This window comes from Colletotrichum fructicola, assembly GCF_000319635.2.
Source record: "Colletotrichum fructicola Nara gc5 chromosome Unknown KSG_Nara_v1_contig06, whole genome shotgun sequence".
In the NCBI taxonomy this organism is placed as follows: Eukaryota; Fungi; Ascomycota; class Sordariomycetes; order Glomerellales; family Glomerellaceae; genus Colletotrichum; species Colletotrichum fructicola.
The window spans coordinates 401189-426791 of record NW_027094056.1 but is presented as its reverse complement, the minus strand read 5'-3'; the positions used below and the strand labels follow the sequence as shown (position 1 = coordinate 426791).

The window sequence follows — 25603 nt, the reverse complement described above, 5'->3', positions numbered from 1 at the left end:
GGCGAACATCAGCGGCAATACCAGAGAGATCAATTTGGACAAAGAATTTGCATCGGGTTGCCGGTTGCGGAAATGCTCTGCGGCCGACAAAGAAAGTCGCTGACAACATTCATGAGACGATGACGTTTCGACAAAGCACCAGAATCTGGAGGAGAGACACTGATTATCGCGAATGTCGGGAAGCCAACGGCATCTTCAACGTACGACGGCATGGAAATACGGTCGGTCTACTCTGCAGAGGGATAAATCGGATGACTACTCACAGGGGTTCACTTAGTGAGTAGGCACCGCAATCTGAGAATCTCTGTGGTCCTTAAAGCAGCGGCGTGGCCCCGATGAGTGGCGCGAACAGGGGTTCGTCCATGCTCTCTACCTGCATATACTATCAGATGAGCAACGGGTGGCCGGCTAATTAGCCACAGGTACAAAGTCCCTTTTTTTGTGTGGCAGCAAAATAAGAAATATTATCAAAAAAATACACCACGCTAACAAAATTACTAGAGCAGAGCTTCTGGAACGCCCAGGTTACAAGTAGAGCCCGTGGGCCCGACTGACAAGGACGGCGCAAAGCCATGGTACCGCCGCTAAGGAGGGATGAGACGGCGGCGCCAGACCTGACTCCTGGGACGCTAAGGCTAGGAAAGTCTCAACTTGCTTTGTCCGATGTCTCCCTCTGCGACGATGTAAGTCAACAGTGGACAGTACAGCCCACAGAGTATCTGCTTGCTCCGTATTCAGCTTGGCCATGGCCGTGTTGGCTCGCTGCGAAGTTCGGATGGACTTGAACGCTCATGCAAGCTTCAACGCAGAGTTCAACCCGCTTACTTTGACCTGCTCTTTTTTTCTCATCACTCTCCGTATTACCGCGACCGATTTGGTCCGTGATGAGATCGCCTGCAGCTTGGTGGCAAATTCAACGCGGGTACTTGTGCTAGCCTTCTGCGAGCAGTTCTAGATGGCACGAAACTGGCCTCACGACAGAGCACGTGAGCACTCACGGCTGAAGAACCAAACATTCACGATGAGCTGGTCAAAGCGAAGGATATCCAATTGTGGCAACGCCGCAGAAAGTGCCATGCCAGATCAGGGCAATGAGGAACGTTCGGTCGTCCACTTGAGGTTGCAGGTGGCGATGCCGCTCAACGAACTTGTTTCACGCAAACTATACTTGATATCGACAAATTGCATCATGACGGCGGGCCAGTAGGCTACTTGACTATGTGCGAGATTACGGCTGACGGCGGCGAGACGACATGCACTGAGGCCAGATTCAGGCCCATTATTTCCCCATTGTGATCGCTAAATCTTCCGGCCGTGTTGGCGAGCGGGACGAGATATGCCCACCTTCAGCGCAGGGCAAACGGACAGAATATTGGAAATAATGCACACGAAAAGAAAACCCATGTACAAAGTACCTCCTACCGGCGCCGGGGGTGGCTGTGTTTATTTTTGGGGGCGTGCAAGGCGCCATTTTTTCGTATTCATCAGTGGAGTTGCAGCGCGCAAGAGGATGCAGCAACAAACCCGCCAATCCGTGCTCTCCAATGCCACACACGCTCACCACCATACCAGAATCGCCAAACGGCATCGACCAACCAGCCATTCCTTCGCCGTTGGAATCTCAACGGGAAGGGGCGAGGAAGCAAGATTTTGGTTGGTAGCGACCGTCGTGATGGTGGTGCTCAGATGGGACGTTCCGCGTTGTAACGGCCATGAGGCTCCGACTCGATAAGACGACACGCATACAGAAACAAGCACGCATAGTTGACACCACAGATGTCAGCTGTCTTATCAAGGGACGTTCTCACATTTGGCTACAATTGCTCAAGCCGAATTCAAGAATTACCACGGAAGCTTTTTGCAGAGGCAGGGGTTAGGAACACAACGCTCATTATCACCAACAGGGCCCCTGGTCTGTCCTGGCATTTAAGCTCATCACGGGCCACTGCTCCAAATATTGCTGACAGCAGCTGTCGCTCACCGACATCTCACCTATCGAAGTCTTCTTCGATAACATGCTTACAACTGCAGGTTCTTGGCCAATTGATTCACCAGACTCGGAGGAAGGATGAACCGTTCTCTGTAAAAGAAGGGATCAAGCTTTTCTGACACTGTCAGATTCTCCTGGCCTGGCCTGGCCTGGCCTTGACCACACGCTTCGCACCGCCTGCCAATCAGAGCCTTAGTTGCAGACATCGTGGCGTTCATTTTCAATTTCCACATATCGCTCTGAAAAGGGGTAGCAGATGCTAGCACGTCTTCTAAATCAGGGCTTTACACGCGGCTACTCTCTTCATTGCCGCCCGCCGGGCCCTTACTACTTGCTGCCTCTGCAAGAAAGGGGCCAGGAGATGAAGAGGCGGCTAGACGAGTGATGGTTCCCGCCAACGAGACCAAGCTAGACCCAGAGTTCGCCAACAACCACGATAACGGGTTCTCTTCATCGCAGGATGACCATGGACGGCTTGCCTGTGGCGTCTGCTCCATCTCGGGAGCCCGCTGTATTGGGTCGGCCAGTCTAGAGCCAAGGGGACGGGTACGCGACTCTCATCTGTGGCATCCGCCGCGTAGATATTTTCGCATCAAGCCCCCTGTTTGATGAGGTCGTCCCGATGTCAGCCTTATCGAATTTAGCCAGCGCATCACTTATTCCCAGAACAGTCACAGCACCACGCGTCGCGCTGTGTTGCAGTGCCTAGACCGCGGGCTCAAGGACGACCGAACCGCCTTGACTGGGCTTAGCTGTCTACCGCCGACCGGTAGCACTTCAGTCGCCGACCCGCAAAGTGTGTCTTATCAAACATTCCTCGGCGGAATACCTGCAGTTATTGCTTCACGGCGCCGGGGGCCTCGCTGCCTGTCCGGCCGGCCCACTCTACACACCGACGTGGGGGAGGAAGATTCACCGGCGGATCACCCGGAGGACCCAATCAGCCTCCACCTCCGTGCGACGTGTTCGTCGCCCCTGGTCTTCTTGCAATCAAGATGTTCAGTCACATCTGCGGAGGAGCTTTTCGCAATCTGGTCTCCATCTCTCCCCGTCAGCCCATTTTTCAAGCTGAGGTCAGGGCGCGTTTCTCCATCGTTTCTGCAAACACCCAGCAAATCAAAAAGGATATTTCAGTCGGCCAAACAGCCAGCCACGAGGCATAAACATGCCGTGTTCAGGATAACAAACCAGACCAGAATGGCGAAGGAGAAACACGGGGAGTCTGTGGACCTCACCACGGCGTGATCAATGTGACGCGTTCAAACGACGGGGCGTAACATGTCTCCAAAAAAGAGTCTCTCGTCAGCGCTGCCATGCCATTCTGGTTGTTGAATGCGGCCGACGATAAGTTGCCAGCGTAGGATTCTCTATCAGAGCGGACAGGCAGGCATCTCTGTCTTATCGGTTGGTAAGCCTCGCTGGACGGGCTTTAACCGAGCCGCAACCGCATGCTACCAGAGCCTGGCTGCTGGTGGCTGCTGTGTAGATGCATTGCTGACAACTTGGAAGACATGCAACAAGGCCAAAGCAGCGATCCATCACGGAAAGAAACTGTCAACGCATGGGAAACTTGCCTTGAACCTGGCCAGGGTTGCACGAGGGATTCTGACAACCTGCCGACCGGCATCCTCGCCCGAAGTTCTCGATCCCTGACCCCCGGCGGGATGGCCGGTCCACCAGCTGGCAGGACCACTTTCCTATCAACAGGGGAGGGGTGTCCATCATCCACAATTCTTTCGGCCGCCGCCCGCCGCAAATCCTCCCACGCAAAAATCGTCTCCGTCGCCTGTTTGTAATTGTTCCCGCGAACTCGCTTGTTTCTTTTGGTCCGTGAGAAGGCCACAAATCCACGAGCTAAAACATTGGAGATCCTTCTCTCGCTCTTAAGTGGAATGTGGAACCGTTGCACATCTCCCATAAGCTTGAATTGTGCACCTCCGCTTTTTTGCGGATGCCGTCTCCCACGCGGCGGCGTCGCTTTTGGTTTTTGGGTGATCGGAAACACAGCGGGCACTAACACCATCGCGAGACTCCACACATCACCATCTACCTCAACCTGAAGCCAACTATGAACGACTAGTTTCCTCTAGCTCCGGAGCTGAGGAAAATAGTCCGACCCAGCGCATCATGTCCTGAAGCCCTGGAGCCCTGGCAAAAAAACACCCCGATAACGCAAATCCCGACGTGAGGGGCGGCGAGATTGAGAAGGGGTCAGAAAGAACACCATACCCACTGATTCACTCCGCCCTCGAAAATCGCACTCTTGGTGTTAGCCGTGACCCAGAAGGGAGGGATGCAGCCCCAATCACTGAAGAAAGACATGTGTTTTACTATTCAGAGGGGGGTTCTGCTTCACCAGATTTCCCCATAGTTTCTAAACTCTATACCTGCCGCAAGACACGGTGTTGATCGTGATGAGACCAAAGAAACCCTTTTTTACAAACAATGGAAGAAGCAATTCCCAAGCCCATTGTATTATGTCTGTGACACGTGAGACCCAGCCAGATCCGCCTTGCGCAATCTCACCTTTTGGAGAGTCACCACGTCAAGTCAGTCATGCGCTTCTTCTGCAGGACTTTTGTCCAACTCGACGACAGTGGCGATGGCTATCAACTGCCAGTGCAGGTAGCATTGCAGCCAGCAGCAGTACCACAGCATTGATATTCCCCGTATCCTCCCTTTCCCATTCGACAAGATCCGCCCGCAGAATGCTTGGCTCTGTTGTGCACAAAGACCAGCAACACCGCCGCAGGGCTGCAGGCCGAGAGGACTTTTATCGAGTCCAGAACACACATAGGTTCGGATACACGTCTTTGCGCCTGGTTCGCCACACAAGTGAGTGTCTGCATCTCGTTTGCCTCGGCCGGATGCTGCGATAAGCCGTGCCGTGTATGGGTGGCATGGCATGCATGAGAGAATAAAGACCGGTAAGAAAACATGGCTGTGACCAAGACCTCAGCGACGGCCGTATTGGATGACTGCATCGGCGATTTACCTGCCTTGAGTTGATATGCAGGGATAACATGCTGCTGCAAGGTATTCGGGTGGTGACGCTCAAATTGACGGGACAACTTTGATTGAATCACGGGTCTCATCTGAGGTAATGCGTAATAATCTTTTTTGAAATTCATTATGGTAGTAGCATGTTGCGACTCCGTCGTGGCTCGGCGGCGCAATTAATGTAATCCAAGACAAATGTCGTCAAAATACAGGCGGCATTGTGCCACCAGCGCGCCGAGCTTCCAAGGAAACATCCAGAGATTTGGTATTCCGAAATTCAAATGCCGTCCGTTGTGAAACCCACACCGCGCGCCCCTTCATCTATCCCAAAAATAGCATGTTCACCTTGTCTATATGTTCTTGATATTAGGAAGAAAACCAATTGTGTCGCACGGGCGAGACGCCTTTTTACAGCTCCTCGTTACCGTCGCACTGCTGCCACATGGAGACCTTCTTGATGGTCATCTCGGGCTGCGTCCAGGTGGGGAACCACTGGTCGGTAGCCGTCCAGAAGTCCTTCTTGGCGTTGGGGCTGGTGTTGAGCCAGGGCTTGTTGGACTTGCCGTCCTCGAACCATCCGTTCGTGCCACCGACGGCGACGTTCAGGATGAGGTAGAACTTCTGGTCAAAGGGCGTGTTGGCACGGCCAGTCTGACTCCAGACGTCCGTCAGGCGACTGCCGTTGGAGTTGGCCTGGGGGAAGTCACCGCGCTGCCACATGGGCTCATCGAAGTTGGTGTACATGACCTGCAGCAGACGGCTGTTGACGTAGGTGAAGAGGTACTTCTGCGACCATTCGAGGCCGAAGGTGTTGAAGTTGTCGCCGTAGGTGGTGTGCAGGGCCTGGCGCTTGTTGTTGGTTCTCCACCAAGCGTCGTTGGCTTGGTCGGGACCCCAGTGCAGAGCAGAAGACATGATGTTGTCGCCACCCTGCTCGTAGGTCCAGTTGTTGCCGCGAGACTCCATGATGTCAATCTCGCCAGACGCGGGCCAGGAGCCGTACGTGTCCTCGACGGGCATCATCCAGATAGCAGGCCAGAGCCAGTCGCCCTTAGGGAGCTTAGCGACAACCTCGACGCGGCCGTACTTGATGGTGGCACCCTTCTTGGTGTTGAGGCGGCCAGACTTGACAGGAGGGACGATGGTGGAGTTTCCAGCGGTAGTGTTGGTGGCAGCAACACAGTCGGAGAACTTGTCCGACGTGCAGGTTCCATCCTTGAGCAGATCAACGACAGTGTCCTTCTCAATCATGGTGTTGTCAGTGAGAGTGGGCTTGATGACGAGGGCACCATCCTGGAAGAAGATGTTCTCGGCGTCGGCGGTGGTCCACTCGAATTCGCCATTGCTAAAAGGTTGTTAGCCATTGAGAGCTTGATTTGAAGATTGATGAGACATACCCGAAGCCGCCAACGTTGACCTCCTTGGTCCAAACATTGCTGTCAAGATTGCCAGAGCTGAAGTCCTCAATGAGAACAGGGCAGTATTGGTGCTTGACGACACTGTGAATACCGTCCCAGATGAGGAAACCGGAGATGGCCAGACCGAGCAGGATACCGACGATGGGAATAATTGTGACCCATTTCTCCTTGGGATCGGCCTTGTCCAACCAGGGCTTCTCTACGTCCTCCTTGCGAATGCGCCTTGAGTGGAAGTAGCGCTGGGAACGCTCGTCGAAGCGGGTGCCAATGGCGCTGGAGGAGCCGAAGCTTGATGCGGGACGGGATACGGCTGGTGTGCCAAAGGGGTTTGTGCCCATGCCGGGACGTTGAGATGCTTGAGACTCGACACCATCGTTGAAGGGATTGCGGCTGTTGTTGGTCTCGGGGGTGCCTGGGCGCATAGGAGTGCCGGCAGCGGTGGTCGCTTGCGAAGGCTGACCGGCGACCTGGCGGGAGAAGTATTGCTGATTGTATGAATCCTGGTCCATTGTGTATAGATTGTGAGGTGGGATTGAGTCCGGGTATTCAATATGGCAGATGGTCTGCGGCAGACTCGTCTGAGCTGCGGTCCCTCGAAGCAATTAAGCGCTGGGGCAGGTTGTAGCGAATGTGGTGGTTGTTGGAAAAGAGCGAGTGGCTTGACTGTCGTCGTGGATGTTGGTGACTATTCCCTCAAGTACCTGGCGAGGACTGGAGAGGAGATGGGATAGATATTACTCGCAACGGACGAGGTGAAAGGAGGAGAGAAAGAAAAGAGGTTCGGAGGAGGCGCGAAAGAAAGGCGAGGCCGAGTAGGTAAATGGGAGCTGGAGGTGGTGGCTTCGGCCAAATGAACCTGACCTGGAAGAGGAAGGATTGGACGCAGCTCTACCTTACCTGTGAAAGGCACCTCACGCCTGGGAAGAACCTAAGCACAAGCAGCGACAGACAGCTACAGAAGGAGCTAAGATCAGTAAGGCCAAGTGCGGGACGGCGGGACGGGTAGGTACCTCAACCTTGTACCTCCACAGGCGCCTGCCCCGAGGTACCGCAGGCGCACTGCACTTGTCTTCAGTGGGCGATGGCTGTGACGGCGGCGCCGGCTTGGTCTGGGCTGTCCGCAAACAGCTCCCTCCCGCCATGAACATGGACACCTCTCACCTCACTGCACTTCAGCGAGTGTCCCCTTTTCAGCGCATGGCAAGCGGCCCCTTGATGCTGATGGGGGCAATCTCCCACCAGACGCTGCCCTTCTAGCGCTATTGGCATCAGCTGGTGGCGCTGGATTACAGGGGCTGTCAGCTGTAAAGAGGGGTTCTTCCAGCGGTTACTGCGTGCCTTACTGTATCCTGCCCCGGGCCTGTCTTTCTCCCCTGCTGAGTCTTGTCGTCCCTTCTTTCTCGTCCCTCGCAGACGACATGAGACGATGAACCCCTCCCCCCTTCTCACTCAACTACACGGGGGAGTGCTTGAGTTTGGGTCCGGCGATTCCTAGCTCAGCCAGACTCGCAAGCTCTTTCTTTCACCAATATTCCACATCGTCAGTTGAGTACCTTACTGCTTGAGGCGGCTGACTGCCACTCGGCACCCAAGAGTCATGTTCGGCCTCTCTATCTTTCGCCCACCCCCATCACCCCCGAATCAGCCGAGTCTGGTGCGTTCTGGCCGCGTCGTTTGTCCAATATTACCACCCAACTGGTTTTCACGATAACGCATCAAAGAGCTATCACGACTCTTGCTCTCTGTTTCGGCCCTCCCCGTGCGGCTGGCTGGCTGGCCTGTGGACATGCCTGTGGATATGACGGCCGACTTCACGACAACACATCTATCCAAACCTCACTATTGGCACTCTGCAGCAGCCGGAGCTCTCAGCCCTGGAGATAGTGTATGGAGCATCACTCTTCTCCCTCAGTCGGGCCTGCAAACCCTGCCCGTCCCGCTTCCCGTCTTCGCTTCACTGGCGGGATCCGACTTCAGTCTCCAGTCTCCAGCTCCCTCTGCTCGCCCGCCCCGGTGCCCAGGAGCCTAGATCATGACGAAGACAACACTCTGGGGCCCAGTGTACAGACAGACAACCGCTCATTGGCTTACAACACCGCTGAAAAGCAGCAAGAGATGTGCCCGGACTGCTAGCTCTGTGGCGTCCATGCATCGGCCACCTTAGCTCAACGATGCCCTTGTACCTGCATAAGACCCCTGTACAACATACCTTGCCCTTCCCTGGTCCCTGGCCCGCCGGTACACACGATAAGAGATGCTACCTCTTTAGGACTAGATCATCAATAGCGCCCTCCAGTACGGCGCCGGTCTGTCAAAACCCGTCTTGGCCGACTCCTGCTGCAATTTCCACAATCACGTCAAGACGTGGTGATAGCGTCAATGCTCAGCTTGATCCAGATCCGGCCAGGAAACAAGGCCCACCGCGCGTCTGTTACCTCAAATTAGCTTGGCATACGGCATCCAGAAAAAGATTCTGCCTCTGCAGTCAGACGCGATACGAGACAGAGGCAACAACGCCAGCTGCCGCACAGAGCTGAGGTCAAAGCAAAGCAAACCAACTCAGACCAGACCAAGGCAAATCCAGCATCACCGTTACCTTCAGGCGAGTGAGCCCATCTCCGCCGCTGCTCACCAATGACTACGAACCGGTCCACCTCTTGGTATCGAGGCTCTTGCGGCAGTGATAAGCTATCTGCATCTTGTTCAATACGAGGATGTGAGAAATCGGTCAAGCACTGGTTGAACAAGACTCGAGATCATCGACAGCCGATGTGACTGCTACCCAACTGCTTGTAACATTCGTCCATCTAAGCCGCGCTTTGCCCCAGCAGCTCGGGCGACCCGGTCGAAGCTTAACCAGAAGATCAGCATCAAGGCTTCTTCGTCCCGAATATCCTCCCAAGCGACGTGGCGAACAACAGCCCGAGTACGTGATCGGCGTTGGAAGCGCCCTTCCCGGCTTTGCCGTAGTACCATCCGTGAAGTTTTTCAGTTGGACTTCGACGCGAAGCGACGTCTGGATCTGCACCGACGCCAGGCCACGCACTCGAATCAGAAAGCTGGTCCTAAGATCGACGCCTCCGGGAGCGTCCCGGCGAAGCGGTGGGAGCCCTTTCTTTGTCCCCGTCTTTGACAGGTACCCCCACTCAGCTGGATATCTCGGCGAGAGTCCTCCATCTTTGTCTGTTTCGACATCGCCCAAGGGTTCCCAGAACGGTTGAGGTCACCGCCTGAGTTGCGGCAGTAGCTTCCGTGGGAGTTGGCACGTTGATGGCATGTATGGCGCATTCAGCCATGGAAGCAATGCAGCTGCAAGTGTAGGTGCAGCCGCAGTTGGCAGACAGCATTGGTTGGGATGACGGGAGCCCTTCTCAACTTCCGCCAAAGGCTCTGCCACTGGCTGGAAGGTTGCCAACAATGCATGCAGCACGCATTAGCTCTGCGAGGGCAGACATGTTCTCGAGCGGTGGCTGACGAGCTGCATCGTGGCGAGCACGAACGAACACGTTGTGGCATCAACAATGCTCCGATTTACCCGTTTAGATCGCGAGCCAGTTTGCCTCTGACCATTGACGGTCCAAGTCGTTGAGGCCAAAGTGCATTGCTCATTCTTGGCTTTCGCACCTTGTCCTCTTGATGCTTACTAGACCGACCCATCAACTCGGTTTACACGCAGGGCTCAGTTACAGCACAGGAATTGCGTGCCTGTTGCACTGCAAGAAAACTTCCCGTGTAGGGCAGCATGAAGATCATGATCATGGGATCAAGTCAAATGATGTCTTCCATTACCGAGCCGTCAAGGTGCGTCGAGACAGACGGCCGGGACTACTCCTTCGCTTGTTACCAAGTGCCGTCTTACCGATACCACATTGCCGATTCAAGCTTCCTCTTCAACGTTGCATCGTCTGTGTCGCCTGTCATCACCAACCGCAAACTCGCCTACAACCACATCTCACGTCGTACATCATAGCGCCTCCAGTGCCATCCAGTCGGTCGTCGAGAACCAACCCCAACCCCGCTCCCGACTGACCCCTCCATCCATCGTATTCGGCCCTAGAGCCGCTTCTCCCAGCCAGTCACCGCTGCATTTTCCCCCGCCGTTTATTTTTAAACAAAGATTCCCCAACCCTCCAAACGCCTCTTTCTCCCATGTCCAGCACGTCAAGCTGCTGTTGGTCGGGACTCGGGGGCGTGGTGGAACGTCGTCCAATCGAGACCTTCTTGCAGCATTCGCTGTGTGTTTCAGTTGAGGCGAGCCCTGCTTTGATACGAGCGTTGAGAAAAATGAAAGATAGGTGAACGAGACGAGGCGGCGCGCCGTTACACGTTATCTTTGTCTTTGCCGTAGACGAGGGCCAGGATGCGTTGATATCTTCGTGCTGACGGTTCTGCATGCCTGCCAAGGCATTCCGTTTTCATTAACTGTGATGCGGGCTCTCGGCAAAGTCTCATGCTGTAAGCAGGCAGGGTTTGGCTGCATTGCATTGAGCGAAGCAGCATGGATAAGGTAAGCATGCATTTGCCACGGCTTGCCACGACTTGTGAATCAGGCTTTTCGCCCTCTTATCGCATTGTGGTATCGGGTGATGTTGGTCGCTGTGAGAGGTTGGGTTGTGCTGGCAGGGCATGGAGGGGTTTGTATGCAGGTCTGAGGCGCGGGAGGTTAAGCGATGCTCGCCCGGTCTGTGAGGACGGGGGTCGAGGGTTCCGTCTCCCGAGTGAGGTAGAAATTTCTTGATGCCTTGGCGGTGCTGCTGTTGCGGTGTCGTGCTTTGTGAATAATTGGTCCCATTGCTGAGGAGGTTGTTTGAGGCTCTTGCGATATTCATTTGATACGTCCTTTCTAGGAGCGTAATTATGTCATTAGCCATGAATTATCACATCGTAGGAGGCAAACCGGCAAGTATCTGGTGTTAGATAGAACCTTTTGTGTGAATAAGTATAGATGTTAAGAACTACGAGTGTGTAAACGGTATGTAGACATCAGTTCAGCATGTTAAGGTTGAGACGATGATTAATTAATACTCGTTGTTTGGCATTCAAGTAAAGTTATCCATGCTGAAAGAAAATCGGCAGCCTATGCTTACAGACTTAGTCCGACACTTGCTTTCCAAAGTGTTCAGAACTGGTCGGTAATTATGTTCTCTTAGGATAGATCAGAGGGCTAGGTATTTCTGAGAAGTCAGATTGGCTTCAAGACAGCATTTACTGGAATGGCTCTCTACGCTGTTTGATCCTGCCATTGAACACTTGGCATACGTTTTGGTTGACATCCTGGCTTGGCTAGTTATGAATACTGATGAGACGACGAACTGACGCGGAATGCTTGGTTTTAGGAGATGTTGGATATGATCTCGACGAGAGCGGCAGCGGCAATGATAGCGTCAGGAAAGAGAACAGGAAAGGTGACGAAACGACAACATCAAATAAATTGTGGAAATTTTCATCGGAAATGATGTTACGATAACATTGAACGCAAGGAATTACCCAAGGAGCAGAAGCATAACAGGTATACTGAGTGTGTAATTTCATGAATTAACTATTCTATCTCATATAGTGGTATCGTCTCATTCTATTTACTCCCAACGCCTTCATTATCGCCTGAAACCACCCAATTTTCCCATCGCAGTATGATGACTACATCTCTCGCTCTCTCATTCTGTCCATTCAATCCTAAACAAGTGCGGCGATGCCTGCCAGAACACCAACGGCCACACCAGCATTAAGACCAGTGCAACGGGGAGCAGCAAGACCAGGGCTAGTGGTGGTCCTGACGCCCGTGGTCGAAGCAGTCCTGGCAGCGGTGCCTGTGAGAGTGGCGCTTGACGTGGTCACTGGACAGCTGACAGTGCAGGGAAGTGCGGTCGTGAAAGGCAAGCCGGAAGCAGAGCTCTCGGGGAAGACGGGAGGTTGGCTGGCGGCATCCGGGCTCGGGTTCGACGGCACGTCAGGGTTCAAGACGTTGTCTATGATGTGCATGATACCGTTTGCGATGAGGATATCGGGCTGGATGATTTGCGCCGAGTTCAAGAAGAGGTTGTTGCCGGACCGGATGGTACGAAGGCTCTGAGACGTCAGAGTGGTGAGATTGGTGCCGTTCTTGAGATCGGACGACGCCAGAACTCTTCCGGGAACGACGTGGTAGTTGAGAAACTTCTTGACGGCGTTGCTGTCCATATTCTTGACGGAGCCGGCGATGCGCTGGAATGCCTCGTTGCGTGGGGCGAAGATGGTGACGTTCTTCTCATTCGATATGGCGGGAATGAGCTTGGCGGCGTACAAAGCGCCGAGGAACGCGGGCAGCTTGAAGCTCTCCGTGGTGTTCTCCAGTCTCGCAGGAGGGATTAGGAGGTTGTCCACGACCTGGACAAGACCGCCGGCAAACTTGATGTCGCCCTCTACCTGGGTTGTGCGGATACCTGCAGAGGACGTAAAGACGATAACATCGCCAGGCTGCTTGTTGACGAGGACGTTCTGACCGCCGGTGACATTTGTCCAAGCTGAATCTTGGAGGAGAGAGGAACGCAGGACTGATGGGCCGGAGACAAGAGCGTCAGTAGACACAGTGCCCTGTAGAATGTGGTACTCTAGGATAGGAACGGCTATGGAAGGATCCGACTCGTTCCAGATTGCGTTGAGCTGGGTTCCCGGGATGTTCTCAAACGCCGCGTTGGAAGGCGCAACAATCTAGTCAATGTTAGCTTGGAATAGTGATATATGTGGAAGAGACTTACAGTGACGCCTTGATAATTTGGAAGCTTGAACAGCACTTCGGGATATTTCTGTGGGTGGTCAGCAGTCATCCCTAGCTCAGTTGTACCATTTCCGGCATGCCTTGATCAGATTGTAATATGTCGTGAGATTGTTGGACTGTAAAACGGTCCCCAGATCCTCTTTCTGGGCTGTGACTGTATTCATGAGGATGGCTACGAGGCCAAAGACCCCAAGCGGGACAACAGAAGCAATCATAATGAATGGGTATACGCGTATGAATGAAGACCAATTGATCTCAAAGAATACCTGAGAGCCGGGCGAAGAATGATGTTGCTTGTCGCTGTCTGTAGATCGGTGTTTCTGATGCTTGGGATGACAGTGCCGTCTACTCGCCCCTCTGACTGATCTCTGTCTCGCTGTCTGGATGTTTCTTCCCCCAATAAGGTATTGTCGGATAGTCACCGAAATTTGAAAGTGGATGGTGTATCAGCGACACCCAAATCTGAGCCAACAACACAGCAGCAGCATCAACAACGACGGCAGCAATGATAATGGCAACTGTCAACAGCAGTATCGGAATGAATCACAGATGAGGTCGTGAGAGAAGGAACGGCCCCTTAAAGAGTCGACCAACGGCGACTGCCCGCCATGCACCCTGCAGGAGCAGCTAGCTGGCCCCTGGGTCCCTGGGAAGGATCTTCTGCATCGGGCTGGGGTAAGGTGACACCGCCAAAAGCTGCTGTGTTGATGCAGACTACAGCCACAAGGTGTGGGAGCTCCCTGGGTATCGAAGTTGGGTGATTCTAGGGCGGCAGTGAAATTGGTGTCTCGACAGCCGTACGATCGTGATACATGTCCCAATAAAGGCTGCATTTGGCAGTCAGCACGGGATCCGGGGATTGATTCTTCATCCTTTTGAGCATCTATCTCATCATTTCACATGGAGGACATCCTTCCACTAGGATGATCGGAAATAATGAGGCCAGAGAGAGGCATCCTGCCCGAAATCAGGCACACCGGCACAGAGTCTGACCAAGATCTGCTAGCCGCTGGCATCAACAACCAACAATCTGCCGAACCACAGGCGGCACCCTCCCTTGCCGTCAGCAAGGCACAACACACTCGACTTGGTATCGCTCAAGATAGCGGACGGAAGCCGGCAACATGGACATGGGCGCCGCCCAGCCTACCACACAGGGGCAAGAGAGACATCCATGTCGTGCTAGGTTGCCATGCATGGCAAAGTGACAAGACAGGAAGAAGCAAGTGTCGCCAAGTGGGTATCTACCGCTTTCGCATGCTTTGAGGCGATCACAAATCACCACGCTGATATACCACAATTCCAACCCCTCTCTGAAACGAATGTCACCAGTGGTTGGGGAAAACGTGTGTTTGGATCGGGAGGTATGCTCCTGATGGCTTTGGGGCTGTAGATGAAGCTGGGGACGGGAAAGAAAGTTGGGCTTGGGTGTCTCTCCCTTCCACACGGTTCAAGACACACAGAAACCTAATTCTGGTGCAGTCAGCCCTCGTGACTTTCGGGCTCGCGGTGTCTCGGTAGTCGCCAAGCCTCAGCCTCGAATTAAATCGAGATGAAGTGTTAGACACACAAAACGCCATGAGGTTGGAATCCGAACAGCTTATCGTGCTGCATTCTGTATGTGCGTCTGTTACGAACTTCGGACGCGCAAAGAGCCCCAGTAGACCCAACAATCCTTTCACCGAAGTGATACGGGATTCCTGGCCATAAGAATTGCAAGACAATGCCCGACCAAGTACCGTATCCAAAAGACCGAGATTGACAAGGAAGCTAGCGCAAGCCAACCAAGGTCTGGTCGTCCGACACGAGGTGTGCTGCATGAGCCGCAGGAAGCAACAACCAACGAGATTGGGAGGTTTCGACATGAGCGGCCGCTGCAGAAGCACCCAGCAAGCCCAGGCGAATCCTCAAGGTCGGTTTTTGGGGACACGAGCTGCATTCCAGGCCCCTCAGCGCGCCCGAACATCCCCTGCCCAGCCTTGCAGGGATCATGCCACGTCCCACTGAATGGCAGGGCCAGCAGCGCGAATGTCAGCTGGGTACGACTTCACAATCTCTCAACGATATCATTGACGTGCCAACGATAACTGCTGCTTACCCGCCGTAGATGCGTAGGCCGAAGATGCCATAATGCAATGAGATGACTAGGAAATGAGAAGGCTGGTTCGGAAAGGGGTTTCGGCCCGCTCCCGATTCCAGAGCCTCTTGGTGCAAACCCGGCATCGCGCCAGGACGGTGCTCGAACCGGCACTATCAATCGAGGGATGTCTCAAGGGATCATCTGAAGATGGCAAGCGTGTGTTCGTGGCTGCTGGTGAGGAATGAAAAGCAGAGTTCCCGCGTGGCGCCTGTTAAGGTTATTTCAAAATTCCTGGGAGAATCGAGCTTAAAAATCAGTTGCGGGTTGCGATAACCTGAAAGCATTCCGCAAGATTAGTGGCGGGTTGGGCCGGGGCACCCTCCCGGCGCTGGCCCCGCTCCGCCGATGCTCGGGCCGAGTCCGGTCATGCCGCCGCCGCCGGCCGTCCGAACAGTAGTCTTTGAACACGTTCATCAGATCTTGTCAACTCAACGTTTCTATGACTACGTCAAGAGAATCATGATGTTGCTGGGCAAAGCTCGCTTTGAGCTTAGATAGGCTCTCGTCATTGAACTTGTATGAACTGTGTGTCGTATGCAATTGCTATCTACATATGTATTTACATGCATTCGAATCTTGTTGTCTTCGAAAGACACTTCATGTTTATGCGTGGTCAATCGGTGACGGGCCAGCATCAATCGGGTAGGTGAAGATGTAGTTTGGTCCATCCGCCATCAGCCCATTTGCACCCGGCCTCATCTGGGAAGCCGGCAGCCACAGGTTCTTGTCCGCGTCAACCCACATCAGATCGGTCCAGACCAAGGCATCATCCTGAACTAAAATCGAAGACGACCCATCGGGCTTGACCTTCCATATAGCAAGCAGGTTGGTGTCGCTCACGTAGATGTTGCCGTCCCCATCAATAGTCGTACCTCCAGTACTAGGCGTGAGCGCGAAAGGGACCGCGTAGTCTCCCAGGTTCTCCGCGAGAGTGCTGTTCGTCAAGGCGCCGTCGACGTACTGCGTCTCGATGCGGTACATGCCTCCGTTGCAAGGTTGATAGTAGAGATAGACACCATCGGGGGACACTTCGATCTGGTCAAGACCCACGGATAGCGTGCTGTCGCCCCCCTGGTATCCTGGAACGAGACTACCATTGTAGGCCATTGGGAACCATGCCACGGCAGAGCTGTGGCCCACAAGAACGCGCTTGCCTTCGCCAGTCGTAAGATCCATGACAACGAGCGCGCCAGCTGTGTCGCTGAGGTACGCAACATTCCCGTTGAAACGAACGTCATCGATGACGCTGCCAGTCTCGGTGAGATTGTCCAGGTAGTAGACCTTGTCGACGGCGTTGGTGGTGAGGTTCACGCCAGCAAGCTTGCTAGATCCGCTGACAAGCTTGCCATCGCTGTCGGTAGTGCCTCCGTCAACGACCCAGAATCGTCCGTCGGGCCCGATCCGGGCGCCGTCAATGCTGACGAAGGCCTTCTTGGGATCCAAAGTCGAGTTGGACGTCCATGAGTTCCACGTGGAATCGGGGTAAAGAACGGTTGTGCCATTGCTGAGAAGCTCGACGGCTTGAGGAGCATCCGTGGTGGAATATCTTTGCGTCAAGAACTTGCGTCCGTCGGAGGAGATGCAGATGCCCTGGGTTGCTCGGTCGAGGGTGAGGGCGATGGTGAGTCCGTCGGCCAGGGCTGTCGCCAGGGAGCTCGACGAAGCCAAGGTGGCCAGGGAGAGGCGAGAGATTCTCATGGTAACGACCGTGGAATGATCAAAGAGTGTGAGACGGAAGAGATTGAAGAGAGGGTATATCTGATCTGTGCTGTTCTAAAAGCAGCTGATGACTGCCAAGCTGTCACTTATATACATCCACAACAGATCTCCCAGCCTCTTTGGATAAACATAATACCATCTGATTTTTCACTCATGACGACGACGTTCGCGATATCAACTGAGCTGATTGATAATCAGCAGTCGGTGTCCGCGTGGATTGCGTGAGGGTTGATCCGCATAGGTCACGATAAATTAAAGTGATGCTCGGAAGAGCCCCGCTATCGCGGGGTGGAAACGTTCGGACCGGGCCCGCGGACTAGGCCGGGCCTTAGAATAGGAGATCAGCAGACTAAGCCATGCTGCGGGAGAACAAGCAAGCGACTTTCCACATCCGTGATAGGTCCAATTCAACGATCGGTAAGTTAGCCCTGTTCTTAAAAGTGCTCGATGCGGGGCAATCGCGAGTTCTCGATCTGAACGAAGGGGGCCCCAACTCAAATGCCATGTGGGACGATCCCAATGCCGAGGCCTTGAGGCCATATGATCGGATCCGAACTGTCGGACCACGCCACAGCAATGTAGAGGAACACACAAAACTGGATACGAGAATATCGCTTGATTTGGGAAGGCTTGGGCAACGTAAGCTTGGCGATGGTCTTTTGTCCCTAGGACGATCTCTGGAAAGATCATCAGTCAGAGTCAAGATTGCTCTGATGACCCTGCTGGAGTCTGTTCCATGCTGCAAGGAGTCTGTTGGGTAAATAGATGTCAGTCACTCATATGAACTCAAAGAACAAATGCAGCAGTAGTCCAATTAATTGATTCATCTATAAACCCATACGTGTCAATGATACCCCTTGCAGCTCATCTTGCCATGAACAGCTAATCGTGCACAACCCCTATTATTGCAAGCTCTCTATCCCCGAAGCCTGGATCCAACTCATAATATCTTCATGTTTTGTCGAGATAGATTGACCAGGTTTGGTATACTTCCCCGTTCCTTTGCCGATGTCCCCAGAAGATGCCGGATGAACCACATTCTCACTCAGGTCAAGCACCTGAATAGCCCCCTCACGCGAGGCAATGCCGTTTCCGTCAAGCAAACGACTCTCACGCACAACAAGCTCATTTGCCGTGTGCAACGCTGCCACCGCCCTCCAAGCGTCGACAAGCCGCCGCTGGAGCTGCAGCTCCCACGTCCCGTGCCACCGAATTGACGTGCCGGACTCTGAGACGGCGTAGCGGAACAGGGCCGCCGTGCGGAAACCGCCGTACCAGATCTCCATCCTCTGCAGCCTGGGCATCTGGAGCGCGGCGCCGGCGGCGTTGGCGAGCATGTTTGTGGCCCTGAGATGGCAGGCGTCCTCGGCCAGCAGCTCGGATGTCAGGGTCAAGGACGTGAGGTTCTCCCAGACCCAGTCGGACTGCGTCTTGCGGAAAAAGTCGTTCGCCTCGATGATGTACGACGCGGACAGCTTCTCGAGGAAGAGACTTATCGGTCCCAGCGATTCGCCGACGACCCTCCTTGGATGGCGGCGTGAGTGCTGTGACCACGGTCTTTGGGATGTCGGGTTGACGTCCTCGTATATCGATAGAGACTTGATGTTCTGGTCGCGCAGATCGCTCGCGTCTAGCTGCGGAAAGAACGACTCGAAATACACTGAATCTGGATGCTTGTGAGGACTCGTCGCCACAGACGACACGAGGATGTCACCTTACTTACCTCCGTCTTGTACGAACCAGTATTGGCTGCCTTCGGCCTGAAGCTCACTGTAAGAGTGGCATGGTTCGAAAGCTGCGTCGAGGTCAGAGTGCTCAGCGTATCGTTTGTTGTCTGTGATTCCAGGACCTTCACGCATTTTCTCCTCGATGATACCAGAATATGATGATGTTGTTGAAGTAAAGAATTGTGAGATGACTTTCTACAGGGCCATAAGTATCGGCCATCGCTCGTTCGCGCCCGGATTTTGCTTTGGCCTTCATCTCAACCTCGGAGGCTTCGTCCAAAGGCCTTGACCCTTCGAGATCCATAACATCGAAGGCTGAATGTGTTCCATCATGCTAAACGGTCTTCTACTGCTGTCAGAGACTCCCTAGAACCTGTAGCCTACCTGAAAATTCTCATGATCATAGGTACGTAGTCTTCCAATACGTAGTCCTCCAAGTCCAACGCTTCATTGTCAGTTAATTCCATTGGTACTTACCTTTTTGAATGACCGCGTCGCGTCGCGGCTCACCACGGTCTCACCTTGCCGATGGAGCCTAAGAAACTGCGCTCGATGAATCTCTTTCAGGACTCAACAAAAGTTTAAGAAGACGACAGAGAAACAGCTGACGTGTGGTTGGGCAGAAGTGACGAAAACGAGGGCCGAGCCAAGACGGATCCGAGCGGAGGTCATGAACCGGGCGTGCGTAGAAGGGCCAAGACCTCGTACCGCTCGCTCCACACTCCCATTTACCCCCATCCTTGAGCCATCATCGCCATCTGGCCCCCACGAGGCTTCGTAGCCGCCGTCAAATTAACAAAGCCAGGCGTGCGAGCTTACTGCCAGATCGGGCAAGAAAAGTCGAGGCCCTCTTTTGCGTACCTATTCTAGAACAGGGGGCCAGCGGCGCCGCCCATTCGGTGAAACATGCCAACCGCCAAAGAGTACCCCCACTCTCCCCGTTTACAGCCTCTAGAATACAACACACCGGCGGTATCCAAGCAAAACCTGCATGGCTAAAGCGTGGCTGGGAATGCCATCGTGGCTTCGCCCGCGCGGGGCGCTGATTCACCCCTAGGGAGAACCCGCCCAAGACCCGTAAGCTGACCTCAGTCTTGGCCAAATCCATGCCCGCGCGGCGATGCAGATCGATGCCGCTGCAGTTACACCAAATCCAAGCAATACGGAGTAAGTCATCATTGCCCGATTAAGTCGCCCTGCGAAAGGGGGTGTTTCACCCAATTATTGTGTCCGTGACATCTCAAAGGAGAAGGATGTGTGGATGTGTAATGCAGACGTGTGCGCTTCGCTGTATTGAGATCTATGGCTATCTTGATGAAATCCTGACACTTGCAAGGAAATAGTAAAAAGGTGAAAGACGGAATGCATGCTATGCTAAGTTAGGCCGTGAAATATATGTAGCTCTCCTCGCAGAGATGTAATCTAGGATGAATGCGTACGGACTGGTACCAGGCGGTGTATCGTAACTGCTGAAAGACACGAGAAAGGAAAACATGCAAGGGGACCAAGACAAAGGATAAGGAGAATATGCTGTCGTCGGCTCATCACAACCTCTTTGCCCATCATTCTGTCGCTGGTGTAGAGACGGAGCTCGAGTCCGTGGTTGCATTAGGAAAAATAGCGAGGCTTCGTGGCCCCAAGTCGACGTGAAGTGATACCGCATCGGCGACTTCGGCGTGTTTTCTGGTTGAAGCGCCTGGCCAAGAACCGCCGAAAACGCCCCTGGGGTCATCCTTACGTTCGAGATGGCCGGCCGAAAAGAACACACGTCCTCATCATCAAGGACTGTTCGGAGGTGTAATCGGCCCCGGCGGTTGGGGACGCGGACCACCCCTGGGACCACCTGGTGGGGACGGAGGCGGATCGCCATACATATTGACCATGTTGAACATGTTGAACGCAGACTTGAAGTCAAAGTTGTCTGGACAACTTCTGTTGAGGATTGTCTCGGGAAATCCCTCCAGTGGTGGCGCTTGGATTTTGTCCGAACTGGAAGCCTGTGAGACTTGAGGGTGTAGTTTGAATGACGGAGAGGACGAATACGGGAATTTTGAAGCAGCTACTTGAGGAAGCTAGCCGTTGATGTTTAATTTGTGAGCTGATAGAATCCTGCCATCTGAGACATTTGAGACCAGCTGAGAGAGGGCTCATATATACCCCGAAAGGCATCTTATACGAGGCTCTGCCACGACTATAGACAAACAAAGACACAGTTCGCAGAACAGTACGCAGAACAGCCCAAGCATGCTGGTAGGCAAGCAACGATGCCACCATGTCACAGAGCCACGGCACCTCCTTCAAGACCTCAACGGTAACTTGCACGAAGGCTAGATTACTGCCTGTGTAACCGTCTTCCGCCCAAGACCGCGTGACGGGGGTGTGCCTGAAAGGCAGGGGTCATGTCTTCCCAGAGTAAATTAGGACATGCGCCAGCCTCCCAAGAGTTGGGAATGGCCAATCAGACTTCTGAGCAGGCTTCCGAACGGGCGGATAGGTTCGCGGGATGCACGTCTCCCCGCGGAACAGGAAATCTAGGCAAACATGGAAACAGATGGACAGCCTTTTCTTGGAAACTTCTCCTGGGAAAGAAGGTGGGTGTGAGATGAGACGTGCCTAAGAGAAGACACATGTCGTCTCAAGGTACCGGGACCCGCAAGTCGGACGTGTGGGTTGCAAACAGCACCGGGAAAAGGATGGGTGTATGCCTCGTTGAAAGCCGATATCGTTTAACCAATCAACTGCACGAAGCTTCTCTTCCAGCATCGATGTCACCGCCGTGTCCTTCCAAATCAACACTTGTCGATTGGGTCATTGCATGGGAGGCGAACATGATGATGAAGCTCTACTTGAACATCATCTTGTCGAAGACACTGCCATCCCGCGTCATGCCGAAAGGGTGGTAAGAGTCCCGCCGAGATGGTCCGTCATGTGAGTGTCCAAGTCCGTCGACTTTTGCGAATCGTGAGCGTTTTCGGGTCCGGCCGAATGGCTCGGTCAGGACACGTACATTAGGGGGACGGCTGGGAGGGTGTCCAGCAGTCGGGAGATGGCCCCCAAAAGGGAGGCTTGTGAGCGACAAACGAGGGACTGGTGCTCAGCCTAAGCTAGTATTTGGATAGCTCGATGCTTTTTGACCAATCTGGAGTTAGAGAAGTGCTTTCAAATCCAGGAAGGGGTAAATTAGGAACGTGGACATGCCCCTGCTTACGCAAGAACCAAATGACGGTAGCGAGGGTCGAATGGGGAGAGACCCAGAAAGTCCCCAAGGCGTCAGCAAGAATCAACCCCGAACAACGCAGTGTTTGCACATTGCGGCTTAGCGTCGAGCCGAAGGGGCGGATTCGCATCGCTCACACACACTCATATCCCACGCTCTCCCGCCCACTCATCCGGGGCAACACACGCGGGTGTCGCAAGGCCATAGGGCTGAAGGATTCGAGGGGTTTGGAGCATGTTGAACGACGTCGCACAATGCGCCTTGGGAAGTGCTGGATCAAATTCCGAACGAGCAATCTGCGTTTGCGGTACTCGCGTTTCAGGTAAACAGCAAACCCAGTCTATCAGCTATGAGACGGCCTATCTGTGTCGTTGTGTTTTCTGTTGTGCGGACGCTGTTCAGTTCAGTTCAGCTCAGCTTTCTTGCCTTGGCAATGTGGGGGATTCGACCGGGGGGAGGGTCAGGATCGCAAGGCATTCTGGACTACAGCCTCAGAACAGCTGAGTTCCTCCATCTGTGCCGCAAGACTTGACCTGACATCTGTCGAAGTGTGGGTTGGTGCGCAGAAAACATGCCGTCAGACTTTCGAAACCAAGTTTGTTGACTCAGAAAGCACCTCTTTGCCCGAGACACGAACATCGACTGTCAAATCCGGAGAAAAAGTCGGCCGCCCCGGGCTTAAACCCCCTGCTGCATATTCGAGGTCTTTCGTTGCTGAGCATTTACAAACGGTCTGTCGCGACGGTGGCAGCACCATAGTCAATCGCAAGACAAGGGTCGACCAACAGCCGGTGCGGTGTCAGCTTAACCCGGCTGTCGGTTTTCCGCGATGTATTTCGCCTCTTCTGCCCTGCGAGGCGTCCCAGCCAAGCATTTCATGCGGGACAGAGTTCCTTGGTGTGGGTGATCGGGCTGAAGGATGGTGTCAGTTTGGCTATGTCGAGTGAGGTGTGGCTGCCCCTCATTCCAGCAGACTGGTCAGCTTGATCAGCCTGCTATTGGTCCTTTCGGATGCCTTGGTAATTGACATATTACGCGGGTCTCTTTGGTATCGAATGAGAGCCCGCGAACTGATGAGTCGTCAGCATGCCCGAAACCAGGCTTTTGGTGCTTGTGTAACGGACAGAGACCATTAGCGACTGCACCGGCAGCCGCGGTACTCGAGCTCCGCCGAAGCAAAGTGATCATTCGCAAGAGCCACGGCCATGGTGCCGGGAACAAGCCGGTGTGTGCCTCCCATGCCGGCGTAAGCAATGACATAACGCCCTGACGAACAGACCGCGTTGCCTGCTGGCTGCTGCCTGGGACTCGTTCGTGATATTCGACTCTAGATGACAAAAGAACCGCATGCTTACTCAACGGGAGGTGCCGCAAGCATTCAGGTAACTCCCCACCGCTCTGTGCAGTTGTAGGACCGGAAAGCCAGTCGCTCTACAAGATCAGAATGTAAGTCGGGCGAATTGTTGATGCTGTCACCGGTGTAAGCTCACCTGATGCTGAATGAAAGGCAACCCGCCTCTCCGCCCAGCAGGAAACCTATCGCTGTCGCCGACGAAGGATCCAAGATGTGTCTTTCTTCGGACTCGAGAAGCTTCCAGACTTGGTCGGCAGCATCAAGCTGCCCAGCAGAATGCTGCGAACAGCGAGCGAATGGCTCCACAAAATACTGCACTCATCGCAGGCCTGCTTGCTGGAGGATTGCGGCGTGGTGAAGGCACCGAAATAAAAGTGAAGGGTCTGGGGCCGATCATGTCTCATTCGTCGCAGGTTTGTCCAATCAGGATGTCGAGAGCGGCTGAAGCAAAAATACTGTGGTCTTAATCTCGCTCCATCACTATCCAGCCTCTGCAAAATCAAGCCTGTCAAAGTTAGTGTCATCAACGCCGCACATACGCTTCTATCACCAGATCAACACGGCCCACCGGTCCGACTAAAGCCAGGATGCGTCACGCACTACGCGCTGCGTGAATCTAGGGTCTTCAGGGGCGAGGCAGACTTCGGGCCCTGCAAATCGTTTCACGAATCGGTATGGTGGACAATGAGAAATGCGGCATTCTAGACATTTGCTCTGGGTATTATTAGCTTAGAATGCATGCGGACGATCAGGTCTTACGGGTCAACTTGTGTGCCCAAGCCCGCCGCGTTTTCGATGCCCGATCGACTTTTCCATTACCCCCAACGCCGTGAAAGGTCATTCACAAATAATCTGCCGCCCATAACACGCTGAGTATCTCCATTTCATCGTCCCTGGTGAATTCATCGATAGCCCCGGAAGCCGCCACCGCTACGACTTCCACCAGCACCGGTTCGAGGGCCACGGTCACGGCTACGGCTGGGGGAACGAGTTCGACGGCTTTCGTAACTGTCGTAGCTGTCTCGACTCGGGCTCCTTCTGCGGTACTCATTTCCGCGCGCACCTGCGCCGCGTCTCGGGGCTGGCGAGCGAGATCGTGAGTAAGATCTCGAACGGCTTCTGTACCTGCTGCCTCCACCACGTGATGGAGGTGCACCCGCAGGAGATCGCGAGGGGGAGCGAGAGACGGATCGCGGGCGGTAGGTATCGGATCTAGGCCCCCGACGATTCGGTGGAGGCGAAGCACCGCGACGGGGTCCGTTCTGGCCAAAGGATCCGGGACCCGAGGCCCCGGCATGAGGTGCGCCCGACTGCCTGCCGCTGCCTCGACCAGCAAGAGCTGGAAGCCTGGGGTCGTAGCCTGCACCGCGACGAGCCATGGGAGGCGGCGGGGAGAGCTTGCGCCGGGGCAGGACTATGGATACGTTGATAACGGCGCCATCAATCTGAGCCTCGTGCATGTGAGCAATAGCCTCCTCAGCGTCGGCCTCGTGGTCGTAGAGAATATAGGCAGTGCCTCTGTTGGTGCCGTCTGGAGGAATGAAGTGTTAGCCTGGGAAGGGACCATGTTTTGGGATTTGGGGGCTGTCGTGTTCGATGCCTTGGAGTCACCTACATGTTCTATTGATAGGCAGATCAAGGTCTTTGATAGGACCAAATTGGCTGAAGATCTCCTCAAGATGTCCCTCGTTGATGTTCTTGGTCAAGCGCTCGACGACAATCTAATGCAAGACGTCCGATTAGTTTTGAATTTTCTCGAGCAGACAGTGCAATTGAGCCATACCTTGGTGCTTCTGACAACAGGGCTCTGGCTGCGTCCGCGGCTGCGGCTGCGACTTTCGCTGCGGTATCTGCCGTTGCGTCGCGGGGCTGGCGACTGGGAACGCGACGGCGAACGCGAATCGTAGTCCCGGCGGCGAACTGGCGAGCGCGAGGCAGAGCGACCTCTGTCGGAACGCGGGGTCGGCGATCGGGTTCGGGAGCGATAGCGGTCGCCAGGCGATCTGGATCTCGATCTCGAAGCCATTTTGACGAGCTGCGATGGTTGGGTGACGTAGAAGTTTTACCGTCGTTGCTCGAAAGAGAAGACAGTTTGGTAAGGTACTGCCGCTGTCCAAGGCAGCGCGACGGCCCCACATTCGCGGTCTGAGCGCGCCACGTGACGAGCGCTGATGCTCACCGAAACTGCAAGCACTACCCCGACAGGTAAGTCTCGGTGAGCCACGCTGCCGTTGCCTGTCCATCAATACAAGTCTGCCAACCGTACCTGCATGGTCAAACAGCA

At 54.2% G+C, this 25603-nt stretch overlaps 5 protein-coding genes across 5 annotated transcripts; all 5 read right to left on the bottom strand.

The window, feature by feature from the left end:
- Positions 1-5398: 5398 nt before the first annotated feature.
- On the bottom strand, positions 5399-6917 carry BGBP (Beta-1,3-glucan-binding protein; the record flags this gene model as incomplete). Its single annotated transcript, XM_032021454.1, has 2 exons — positions 5399-6335; positions 6388-6917. The coding sequence occupies 2 exons, from the start codon at positions 6915-6917 to the stop codon at positions 5399-5401; spliced, it is 1467 nt and encodes a 488-aa protein (XP_031881707.1).
- Positions 6918-12081: 5164 nt separating this feature from the next.
- Positions 12082-13231, bottom strand: CGGC5_v010379 (Fasciclin-like arabinogalactan protein; the record flags this gene model as incomplete). Its single annotated transcript, XM_066152341.1, has 3 exons — positions 12082-13095; positions 13143-13190; positions 13229-13231. The coding sequence occupies 3 exons, from the start codon at positions 13229-13231 to the stop codon at positions 12082-12084; spliced, it is 1065 nt and encodes a 354-aa protein (XP_066008274.1).
- A 2674-nt stretch (positions 13232-15905) lies between these two features.
- On the bottom strand, positions 15906-17000 carry CGGC5_v010378 (uncharacterized protein; the record flags this gene model as incomplete). Its single annotated transcript, XM_032021457.1, has 1 exon — positions 15906-17000. One exon carries the CDS (start codon positions 16998-17000, stop codon positions 15906-15908), a length of 1095 nt encoding a protein of 364 aa, XP_031881633.1.
- Positions 17001-17923: 923 nt separating this feature from the next.
- Positions 17924-18880, bottom strand: CGGC5_v010377 (uncharacterized protein; the record flags this gene model as incomplete). The annotated part of the gene is made up of 2 exons (XM_032021458.1): positions 17924-18687; positions 18745-18880. The coding sequence occupies 2 exons, from the start codon at positions 18878-18880 to the stop codon at positions 17924-17926; spliced, it is 900 nt and encodes a 299-aa protein (XP_031881630.1).
- Positions 18881-23320: 4440 nt separating this feature from the next.
- On the bottom strand, positions 23321-25345 carry rnps1-b (RNA-binding protein with serine-rich domain 1-B; the record flags this gene model as incomplete). The annotated part of the gene is made up of 8 exons (XM_066152340.1): positions 23321-23396; positions 23456-23598; positions 24027-24033; positions 24079-24126; positions 24165-24679; positions 24735-24850; positions 24935-25040; positions 25103-25345. 8 exons carry the CDS (start codon positions 25343-25345, stop codon positions 23321-23323), a joined length of 1254 nt encoding a protein of 417 aa, XP_066008120.1.
- Positions 25346-25603: the final 258 nt, after the last annotated feature.